The sequence below is a fragment of the Calliphora vicina genome, chromosome 5 (genome assembly GCF_958450345.1).
Source record: "Calliphora vicina chromosome 5, idCalVici1.1, whole genome shotgun sequence".
Classification (NCBI taxonomy): domain Eukaryota; kingdom Metazoa; phylum Arthropoda; class Insecta; order Diptera; family Calliphoridae; genus Calliphora; species Calliphora vicina.
In genome coordinates, this window is record NC_088784.1 from 45,358,741 (window position 1) to 45,371,305 (window position 12,565).

A 12,565-nucleotide genomic window follows, 5' to 3' on the forward strand; every position below is an offset into this window, starting at 1 on the left:
TCCTATTGAGAATTTTTAGTGAATCGTGAATTGGCGGTTGAAACAATACCGATTAACTCCTACCAATTTGCACGAGCTTTAACAGCGGATTGAGCACGAGAGAGAGAGTAATCCAAAAAAAGTTGATGCAAAATTTATAGAAAATATGCCAATGCGTGTAAAATTTTATTTACGTAATAAAGGATTTTAAAATTTTTTTTTAAAAAATGCAATTCTTCCCTAAAGTTATAGTGGGGTGCAAAATTGAGTACATGCGAGTTATTTTAGTTTTGTCTGTTTTTTTATTTAGAACTGGATGTTTTTTGTTTTGAATTGTAATTAATTTTGTTACATATTAAACATAAAATAAATGACAGATAACATTTTTGGATTTGCTTTATTAGTTTTATTTTTATTCCATAAGAAGTGCACAAAATAGAAACGTGTACTCATTTGAGCTCCCCACTGTATATAAAAATGGATGTATGTTCCGAATGAACTCAAAAACGGCTGGGCCGATTTTAATGAAATTTTCAGGGAATATTCAGAATAGCCTAGCGGGTAACACTCTTAAGTCAGATTTTTTATTTTCGGTCTGTTGGTGGAGTGGCGTGTAAAAATCCAATTTTTACATTTTACCGCTAATGCCATATCTATATAAATAAAAATCAAATGTCGTTCGTTGGTAATTGCATCAGTTAAGAACGGCTGGACCGATTTGGAATTTTTTTTTGTCAAATGTTCGTCATAGTCCAACTTAGGTTTTTACGGAAAGAACAATTGACCTTGCCTACTTTTACGGCCACTTTTTTCGACTTATCGGAACACTTATCAAATACTTCTGTATATATGTAACCAAACGCAGTGACTTGGCTGAGTTAGTGCGGATAATTCTAACGATGAAGTCAATCAACTTCAAATGGGCCGCTATGTTAGCAGTAACGAAGCAATTTCGCGCATTTTTTATTTGCCATTCATGAAAGACATCCAACTGTTGTTCATTTAGCCGTACATCTGGAAAATGGCCAAAAAGTGTATTTTACTGAGGAAAATGTATTACGAGTTGATTAAAGGCATCTACAATATTGACCAGATGTTTAGAAATGTGCCGAAATGACGAATTTGCCCAAACGTTGCTATACTCCGAAATGCCAATATATTACTTGGAATCATTCGACAAAGAAATTTCAAAGGCGGAAACAAGGAAATCCAGTTCCAGGTTTCCCCCATTTATTTTTATACGACGCATTAGGTCTCATTTACACAGTCCATCCAAGAAACGATGAGTGTTTCTATTTGCGTTTGCTATTAGTCAACGTTCGTCACCCAACATCATACCGAGATTTACGAACTATAAATGTTGAATTGTGTAACGTATAGAGAAGCGTGTCAACGCTTGCGATTGTTAGATAATGACACTTATTGGAAATACTCCCTCGGAGATTCAGTGCTTTCGTCAAATTGTCATCAAATACGTATGTACATCTCAACATATGGGAAGCAGATGCAATGTGTGATGATATTTTGCATCAGATGCGTATTAGAACATCAAATCCAAATTTGCAACTGGGCGAGGAAATTTTTCAACAAGGCTTTGATATTAATTAAGGACATGTGATTGATGATGTCCAAAAAGGTATTAGAGTAAGTTCGGGTAATGTGGTATAGGCGGGTAATGTGGTATAGCTGCTTTTCTCTAAAACTAAGAGCATAGGAGTAGCGGTACCAAGCTTAAGAGTTTTATGATCTCATAAAATTCACATTGGGTGAGTGTACTTCATTCTTGGAGGTCATGTTAATAGTCAGTTGTAAAAAATCAGCATTATCTTATGGTAGACTTTTTTTGTGATCTGTTAAAAATTTATTTTTTTCTATAATCACGTGTTTTAAACATTATTAATTTAATTTTAAAGTCAAATGGGAATATTTTGCTATTGAAGAACATATGTAACAATATAGTAATTTAGTGTATATGTTTAATTTTATAATAATTTCAATAAACCACGTGGTCGGCTAATGTGGTACAGCTAAAGAATTTCAAGCAAATAATATGCCAAAAAATGTGAAGTATGAAAATGGGCAGCGGATGATTTTAAGAACGATATCTGAGCTATTAGAAACAACATATGAAAATTTGTTTCGCATCAGTCATTCAATGTCTCCTACGAAGCCAAGAATGTATTGAAGAGCTTCTAGTAAGCTTGGTCAGCCGCCAACTTTAACCGCATCCATTAAATTTTTTCAATGGCTTGTTTATGGGTGTTTTCTCTTTTTCCCAAATTTCTCTGAAACTTGAACTTAAAAGACTTTTTTACTTTCATGGATGTAAACCTAACACTTGTAGTAAAACACCAGCTGAAAACTGTTCCAATCGAATTAAGATTCTAAAAATTATAGTCAAATAAAAAATAGGTATACCACATTACCCGAACTTACTCTATCTGAGTTAGGCATGACAGCTCCCAATCGTCCGAAGCACGACGCATTTAATCAAGTATGCGACGCGAAAAACAATGTGATTGCGATGCCCTATGGGAATCAGTTCGAACAAACATTCCACTGTTGAATCGTCAACAAAAATATGCGCACGACGTTCTTATGAAAGTTGTGAAAGATGGAACTGGAAGGATTTTTTTTGCACGCTCCCGGTTGAACTGGAAAAACTTTTTGATTCTCATCAGGAATTGCAGCTACGTTGTTGAAAGGCGGTCGAACTGCACATTCAGCACTCAAGTTGCCATTGAATATGCAAATCAATGAAAATCCAACATGCAACATTTCCAAGAACAATGCGATGGTCAAAGTTTTGCAGCAAGCAAACTGATCGTTTAGGATGACGTTGCAATATTCACGAAACAATCAAAGCGGGTTTTGTGGTGCTATGATTCTGTTGGCATTTGATTTTCGGCAAACATTGCCAGTGATTCCACGGTCAATGCAAACCGATGAACTTAATGCATGTTTGAAGTCGTCCATTTTGTGGAAACACATCATGAAACTCAAATTGACTGTGAACATGTGTCGAGCTGCAGAACGATCAATCTGGAGAAGTATTTTCCAAAGAATTGCTGGACATTGGCAACGGAAAAATCCCGATTGACATTTCGAACGGCTTCATCCGAAAGGTGTTTCCAAACATTGCACAAAATCATGATTGGTTGAGCTCACGTGCTATATTGGCAGCGAAAAACATTGATGTCGACGAATTGAATTTTAAGATTCCAAGTGATATTGCTGTCGAATATGTCGAATGATGGCATATAAATCGGTGGATTTTGTTACTTCCCAAGATGATGTCAACTATCCAACTCGCTGGAATTACCAGGATTACCGCCTCACAATCTCCAATGGCACCAGACTTATAAAAACATGGTTTTAATATTTATAGCTATTTTTGTTTTATTCCAACTATACTCTTCAAGAATAGCTTCAAAAGTGAGAGCATGTTGACAGTTGGTTTTTGCAGAGTGAAAAAGTGGAAAATTAAGCTCAACTTTAAATTAATGAAAACCATATAAAAACATGTTTTTTTGAAATAAATCAAAATGAATATTGAATTGGAAGGTATTAACTTAATTTTAAGATAACTACAATGTGTTTACCTTCTTTCGTATTTTTTATAAAATTAATATTTGCCCAGTGTCATTTTTCGTGTTTGTTCGTCCATATATTTCAATTTCAACTAGAGTTTTAGTTGTGTTCCCCCTGAAGTCTCCAATGGGATTTTTTTTCTGGTTTATTAGTTAATATTCCAAGATTCTAAAATTTAAAATTTCAGCTGCATCCTTTTGCATCTCTTTGATTTATCTCCCATACACCAAAGCGGCCTCGTTGTTTTTGATGTCCAACTTTGAATGTTTGTGAGGTGTTTTGTTAGTTTATGTTCGCGTTGCTTTGTTATTGTTATGCATGTAAAGAATTGTGTTTGTTTTTTTCTTTTCCACGGACTTTTAATATTTTTACTTTATGAATTTGGTCCTTATTATAAATTGTTTTTGCAATAGTTACATCTTATAATTGCAAACTTTAGCGCTCACATATTTTTGATGTTTGGTGCTTAGAATGCTGAAAAAGCTCGAAAAGTGAAGGATGTCGTGAAAAACTATATTAAAAATGAGGGCTACACATTTGAAGAAAGTCATTAAATTATAATTGGAAAAAAAATTAAAAATTTTTGCAAAAATGCAATCGTATAAAAACAAAAGTTCAAAATACATATTCTGATTGGCTTGCCTAAAAGGAGTCGATTTTATTAAACTCACATGAGTGGGCGGCTACGGCCAGATTTAGTTTGCAATTTTTTTTAGTAAGAATTCTTATTGATTTTTAATTTTTTATCAATTTTAAAAAGTTTATAGTTTCACTTATATGGGTGTGGCAGTTGTCCAATTACGCCCATTGAAAAAAATGTGTGTAATAAATATCCTTATTATATATTGTACCAAAAATTATAAATGTACTATTATTTATTACCGAGATATGCGCACTGCGCGTTGGGGTGAATTTGCATGCTAAGGTATGGTAGGGGGGTGGGTATGAGTCATCAACCACTCGCATTTTATCATTAAATAGTTCTGACATATTTATAAAGCCGTGACCGAAATTACAAGTTGATACCTACACTGCAAGTATTTTTGGCCGCCGACTCCATACAGCACCGACCACTGTGCATTGGCGGGTTAATAATTCACTAAAGTATGGTTGTAGAGGATGATTTCTATTTATGTGTCGGGCATATTTAGGCCACTTTGCTATATTTAAATTACATATGTTTTCAATTAAATTAAGACTAAAAAGCAAATAAAACTAAAAATGTATGAAACTTACATTTTGTTAAACAATTTGATTTAGTTTATTTTTCGCGCACATATTCGCATATTTCAGCGAATGCATATGCAGTATGTCGAAGAATATATAACATACTTCTCCGTTTTTCAAATCTTATATATAAAAAGAAGTGCAAATTTTGATGTCACCACTAACTGCGAAAACGGGTCGACCGATTTCAAAATTTCAGGGTACGTTGGGGATGGTCTGTAGATGGTTTATGTGAATTTTTCACGAAATCGGCATAGTGGTTCCGGAGATATGGCTGGACCGATTTTTATCAAATTTTCAGTGAATCTTCAGATTTTTACATTATACCGCTAATGACACTATACCTAATGATTTCAAGGTCAGTAATTGTGGCCAAACTTTTGCATATAAAAAAAAAAATTAAAAAAAAATTATTTTTATTTTTTCATTCGAGAGATAAATGCTTTTTTTCATTCCCAACGATCAAACAATGCTAATTTTAATTTCGTTGCTTAACATCATTGTAAAAATTTTAATTCACAGTGGTGTACTCTGAAGCGAATGATTTGGTGTAACATGTCCGGTACATACCTAGTTTTCATATCGTTCGATAAAACAAGTAGGCTGCTGTTAACATTGTACTATAAAAGTGCTTTTATATTATCAACCGTTGATAAACAAAATTTCCGAAAGTACAACTAATATAGTAAACAACGTCGACAAATCAGATTTCGTTCCCACCGAACTTCTGCCAAATGCAAATGAATATTCAATCCGTTGTCGATAAGGTATTCACAAGTCTTACAACCAACTACAAAAATTCGGATTGTCTGTGGGAACGTGCAATTTCCAACGACAAAGCATAAGGCCAATCGTTGACTATTGCTGGCTTATATTTGGAAAATTCATGTTTTGTATGTGGTTTGCTCCCGAGTAAATAAAAAAAAAGAAACGTATATCCCCTGTCCTTAAGATGAATTCATAAATATAATATCCCATTTGCCTTAAAATCATCCGTTTCTTTTTTTTAAGGGCATATCATGCCACTGTACTTATAGTTATCTGCTACAACTTTGTCAAATGACCACCTCAGTGTTTCGGGTGCGATGTCAGGTCGGGGAAGTCAGTGCTTTTTTTAGTCCGACACTGTATATTCAAATCGAAATTCAATATAAAACAGAATTATTGTAAGGGCCGGCAACGCGGACCGGGTTCAGCTAGTATTTTATAAAGTTTTAATTCGGCTGTTTTATTAGTTTACAATACAATAGGTTATAATATAAATACATATATATTTTTAGTCAATAGTCATAGTAAATATACTAGTTCTATAAACATACCGCCAACAGTAAAATCCACTAGTATTATTTATTTTTATTCAATACATAGTATAAACAAAATGTATGACGTAGTGTTAAAAAAAATACTTTTAATTTAAAAATATTTTTTACAGTATTTTGACATAGACTTAGTTGTGATTATAAATTAATATTAAACTTCTATAGTTATTAACTTACCTCTGAGCGTTTTGCTTTTAATCGTGATTTTGAAGCATTTGACATAGAAGAAGTGCGACTTAAGCCACCCGAAATGGGTTCTGCGCTAGAATATCCTGAACTAATATCGTCAGAGGAGCGAACATTATAACTAAAATATAAATTAAAATTATTATTAATATCGTATAATAAATATACGCTGAATATGTTTAAAATACTTGAAATCTCCTGCTCCTTTTGCAGCAACATCCACTTCTGTAAAGTACATGCCAGTTGAATGGCGAGTACCTGAAGCTGATCGTCCAACTGGAGTATTTAAACGTTGGCGTAGCATTCTCTGTTGGGGTCGCATTGTAACGACATCATCGACCTTAATTTATAACATGTATTTTTACATAATCTGTAAATAATATACGTTTAACGAAATAATGTATACCTCATCTTCTGTACGATGAATATCTGGCTCCGAAAGATCACTGAGACTGTAACTACGTCTAATAGTTTGCACCAAATTGCCGCCTCCCTAACGTCAAATATATATAAATGTATATACATTTGTATGTACACAAATCATTTGTATTTTTGTTATTATTTTTTTAATTAACAATTAGTTGTGAGGAATTATTTGTGAGAAATGTAATTTGTATTATTAATCAATTAATAATGTTAAACAATTTAAAATATATTATTAAAGGTATCTTAACAATTAAAACGGTATAAAAATGTGTACGATTTATATAAATTATATCGATTAATATTCGAAAAGAAGAAAAGAGATCTTATGCTTTTTATTAAAAATTATTGTTTAAAATAAAGTTTATACAACATCCACGTCTATATCAGGTGTAGCTTCACGCAATTTTCGTCGTGGACGCAATCCAGATGTAGGAACTTTCGAGGAGTGATTTGACAATTTTGAACGTTTTGAGATTTCATCTTTCGGTTCTTTAATTTTAGTTTTTCTTGTGGGAGGATCTCGAATCCGAGCTGCACCCGCGTCATCCCTTGCAATAACTTCTTCGTCTATATCAAAAATCTGTTCATCGTCTTCGGAGAATTCTACATGCATTGAAGGCATAGAATCTAAGGAATTTGATTTTGATACCCATTGAGTATCGTCAATTTCGTCAAATTCGTCTTGATTTCGTATTCTACTACGAGCATAAATTGCATCGTCTGATTGTGATGATGGCAACATGCCCTGTTGATGATTTGAAGCATTTAAGCCATAATGAAAGGTCTAGTAAAAGCGTGCACGTGCAGTGTGTAACGTAATGAGTTAACGGTTAATGTTGTTTGAAAATAAAAAGAAAGCAACAAAAATTAACTTAATAAAATAATAAGAACGTAATTAAACAAAAAAAAAAATATTATATATAAAAAAATAATAATAACGAAAGTATTTATTTATATACCCTTTACTATTAGCAAGAAATTTGTGATTCCGCTTGTAATTCCTTCAACATCAATTTGTGACCATACATATTCAGGTATGGAAGTCGTAAAGACCCCTATTTGTTAATAAATTTGTTTCTATATCTCGGATACTAAATTCTTTACATAGATAATATAATATACGATATTACTTTTGACATTTTTTGCAAATATGCAAATTGGTATAGCAAAGTAGAATAGAGCATTAAAAAATATGAAAAACCACGGTATTATTTTTTCGCGGTCGTTAAAAAAGTTCACCCACCAAACGCAATAAAGTTTTTCATTCAGTATTTTCAATTATTTTGAAAAACAATATATTTTATTTTAATAATAACTGCGGACATACTTCAAAAGATAATTTTTAAATAAAGGAAGTATCCCTCTCAGTTGCAACATGCTGTACACAAATTTGAGATTTTTTTCTATAATTTGCCTTAGACTTGGAAAATTCGAGAATATTGCGACAAAAGTAAAATAATATGTGAAATCTTATTAATTTGGAATAAACCTAATTTAAAAATGTATTAAAAATAATTTATGATAGGTCGCGGACATCATTGTAGTGATGAAGGAAGACGACTAGTTCATTTTATTTGGGAGCAACGTCGCACAGTGGTTTAGAAACTTTTTTTTGGAAATAATTCGGTATCTTGGGAACTATTGGAGATATTGTTACGAAATTTCACATGGTTTGAGCTGAGGTGTTTTATGAAAAAACGTATTATATGAAAAAACGTACAAACTTGTCATGGTTTGTGGAACTTCTGAGGAGTAAATAAAGACTTTTTATATAAGTATTCCCATTCCCACGACAGCCGGTTCTACGCACCGGAATGACCCGAGTTCACTCGGCCAAGGGCTGTCAACTCAGCAACCACTGCTGCTACAACAACAACAACAACATATAAGTATTTGATATTGTTGAAAACATTTGGACTTTCGGATTGATATTTTAGTAAAAATAAAGTGAGCCAAGTTTTTCTTTGTACGCTTTTGCATTAAGTTAGCTTTCCGGATCATATAAAAATTCTATATAGTCCAGAAGAAATTTTTTTTCTACAAAAGAAAAAAATATATGGGCTTTTTGGGAAAAAACGTAAAAAATACGGCCCTTTTTACAAGTTCCAACTTTGGATGCGTATAATTTTTTATAGGGAAGAGATAACTGTTAGCAAGTTTTTTATTTAGAATTTTATCGCCAATATAGCTGATTTTTTAAAAATAAATTTTGACCCTCCGTAGGCCCGCCATAAAGAAATAAATCAATAAACCTGAATATTTCTTCAACTAATAGGGATAACCTACTCTTGTAAGGATATTTTTTGTAGATCTTCTCAAGGACTATTTACAGTAGCGAGCATAAAAAATGCAACGCCATTCAATGTGATTTTCAACAGCACTGATTTTTCTCAAAAATATATCCAATTGTCCCCATCTGCTGTTTCTATATTCTTATTGATCTTTGGCAATTATTGATGACATTTTGTAAAATTTTTAGTAAAAACAGTGGTAAAATTGTGCGATCAAAAAAAATGCAACTCTACGGAAATTTACTTAATTTTTAAAATGTTGAAAAAAATAATTATAAAATATTGCTAAAAACTATAACAATATTGTATTGCCATCATTTACTATTAATACAAACAAATTTAAGGATATTAAAATTCAAAATGATAAACATTTTATCCAAAAAACGCCATACTCCTATTCCGTTATAAAAATTTAGATATAATTAAGAATTGTGTTATGATTAGAGTGCCGAAATAATTTTGATGGCTAGTTTTGAATCGGATTTTATTGAAATAAAACTATAATGTTAGACATTTAAGTAATCAAGGCTGTGTTACCTGGTCCATGGAAGGTGACATCATATATTTGACGCTACCCAAACGAACACATGTGGACATTTATGACTATTGCAACCTCCAAAAGATAATTTAATGATGCAAAAATAATAAGGAGAAACCAATTCAATAAACCATACATTATTTACAAAAATAAATTAAGCGCCTTTGCTTTTCGAAGCAGATCCTTCATGCTTAAAATGGTGCAGTCGTATGATATGGAAGGTTAATTAACGTAATTCTAATTTATTCGTGTCTGTTACTCAGGCCGTCTGGTCACAGATATTCCCTTAAATATTAGTAATCATGTAAGCTAAATATAGGATTCCATGAAATAGGAACAGTGTCAAATTTAATATTATTTACAGTTGTCTTCCGCTGTTTTGGAATTCGTTTACTTACCAAAATAAATGGATATTTGAATATGATTTCATTATTTGTAATTTTTAAAGACCACATGATGTCATATGATTATGAAAATATTATTTTAGCATTAAATGTCAGCACCCTTCTAACATTAACTAGTCATATCCTTTTGATCTTGAGCTCTTATACACTCAGTTTTAGGCACACCCCCACAATTATTTGATTTCCTTTTCATAGAGAATATCCGCAAGATTTTAAATTGGTAAAGAAATAAATTAAAATTCTTAAAATTGTCTTGGTTTTCGAAAAATTCACCATATTGAACAGAAAATGCATCATTCGTCAATTCTGTTATCCTTTGTAAATTTCATATCCTTGAATTTATTAGTATTAACAGTAAATTACTGTATTGTAACAGTATTACAGTTTTTAGCTATTTTTTATAATTATTTTTTTAAAAATTTTAAAAATCAAGTAAATTTTCTTAGAGTTGCATTTTTTTTGCTCGCACAATTTTACCACTGTTTTTACTAAATATTTTATAATTATCCTTACGTAAACAAATATTGGACAAAATGTCATACAATAATTGCCTATGATCAATAAGAATATAGAAACAGCAGATGGGGACAATTGGATACCTTTTTGAGCAAAATCAGTGCAGTTGAAAATCACATTGCATTTTTTATTCTCGCTACTGTATAGTCAAACTTTCAACTCATTCGGACCATAAATGGATATTTTGCGATTTTTTAAAAAATCTGAGACCCGATGTGACCAACATTGATGGGCTAAGCACTGGCCCCCATTAGCGCTAGGAAGCTGAACAAACAAATTATTTCCAAAAAAAAAAGTTTTTAAACCACAGCGCAGTGGTACAAATGTCATGTGAATAAAGGATTTTTAGAAGAAATTTGTAAAATAGATTGAAATTATTAAATAATTATGCAAAAACATACTTAATGTAACTATCTAAATATTATAATAGATTTAGTTGTAATTTCAAGATGAAAAAACGTTAGATCTATATTTATTAATAACGAAAATTAATGAATAGACTTTATAAAAACAAAAAATACAACAATTTTAACATAAAATATTTATTAATTTTTATAAACAATGTGTATGTTATTAAAAGGATAAACTTTTCATAGTTGATGATAAATTAATATTCATTGATAAGTTTTCCACAATGCTATCAGAATTTAATATGTACTTGCAGTCGATAAATAGGATGTACTCGAGCGATTGATTCTAAGACCATGTCTTATTAAATAAAAAAATAATTAATTATGACACTAAATGACTATGAACAAAATCAAGTAAATATGTATGAATGTATGCTGTACTTTGTATGAGTAAGTATAATAAAAGTTGTTAAACATTGTATTGGTAATAATAATGGTATAAATACCTTTATTGCAGTCTGCATAATTACATTAGTAGCATAGTTAACACCCTTGGAACCTAATTGTAATACAGCAGAATATCCACGCTCTTTGGCTTGATTAAGATACTCGTCAATTTCCTACATAAAGTTTCCTTGGATCAGTAAATATATTGTATACATTTAAATTATATGTATGTACCTGTTCACGACGGGTCAACATTGGATGAACAAATTTTCTATACAGTGTTGAACTACCTTTGGTAGCTGGCGAAAGTAGCCATAACACAATAATCACTTTTACTTCATAATAAAATGGAAACCACGAAAGGAAGATGTCGGTAAAAGTTTCAGTGCATGTAAAAAATGCATAGACGATCCAATACATCATCCATTTAACCTAAAAATAAAAAAAACATATACATACATTAAAAACAAAAAAAAAAGGTATTTTTTTCTTGGATGACTTACATATTCTTTTACATTCTTTGTGCGGACTGCTTTATATGAGGCATAAGCTGGATAAAGAGTACCAAACGATAATCTGAAAGCAGGAAAAATAATATGTTCAACACAAGGGCGTGGTGAAATAAAAATTGCTATAATGAAACATATACACGTTGTGGTAAGAGATAATGGTGGTAAAGGTATGGTTTGTAATAATTCCAAAAAACGTCTAACTGCTGTCAAATTTCGAACAACATTCTCTGTATCTATTCCTTGAGATGGTTCTTCATTAAAGTATGTTTCATCGATATATTCTCGATCGGTGTAATTTGTGTGCGTAACAGAAATCATATCATTAGTATATCTGTCTTTTGTGCTAGTATATACTACAGGGCGTAAGAATTTTTCATAAATTGGGAAATCATCTTGATCAGTTAATGGATTTTTCCGGTTAGCTATGATAATATCATTGTCGAAATGATATTTGTTTTTAAATGTTTTGCTTACTCGACCCTTAACATTTTCTCCTTTGAAAATGTAATGTCTAGGGCCTTTGGAACGCTCAACAAAATATTCTTGGTCAATTTGATACATAGCAATATTATTTGCCATCGTTTTAGCAGATCCTTCTTTTTATTATAAAATTAACATTACACCATACACAGACTTCCACAGCCCCAAATGAAAAACTAATTATAATAGAAACGGGCAAATATTTCTCGAAATTGCAGAGGCACACTCCAAGTCTTAAAATAGCAATAACTAAATTGTTCTATGCAGAGAAGAACATATTTTATACAATAATATTAGCC

General features: G+C 31.6%; 1 protein-coding gene across 3 annotated transcripts in view; it reads right to left on the reverse strand.

The window, feature by feature from the left end:
* The window catches only part of ReepA (Receptor expression enhancing protein A), a 69,859-nt gene that overhangs the window by 11,181 nt on the left and 46,113 nt on the right, over positions 1 to 12,565 (reverse strand). For 2 of the 3 annotated variants that reach the window (XM_065511112.1, XM_065511113.1), the window contains exons 3-8: positions 11,778 to 11,850; positions 11,509 to 11,706; positions 11,334 to 11,447; positions 6,709 to 6,795; positions 6,491 to 6,642; positions 6,294 to 6,423 (exon numbers count right to left, since the gene is read on the reverse strand). In XM_065511112.1, the coding sequence (XP_065367184.1) occupies positions 6,294 to 6,423; positions 6,491 to 6,642; positions 6,709 to 6,795; positions 11,334 to 11,447; positions 11,509 to 11,706; positions 11,778 to 11,850 (754 nt within the window). Of the gene's footprint in view, positions 1 to 6,293; positions 6,424 to 6,490; positions 6,643 to 6,708; positions 6,796 to 6,893; positions 7,513 to 11,333; positions 11,448 to 11,508; positions 11,707 to 11,777; positions 11,851 to 12,565 lie in introns of those variants that run through there. The other variant, XM_065511114.1, reaches the window with a different exon arrangement.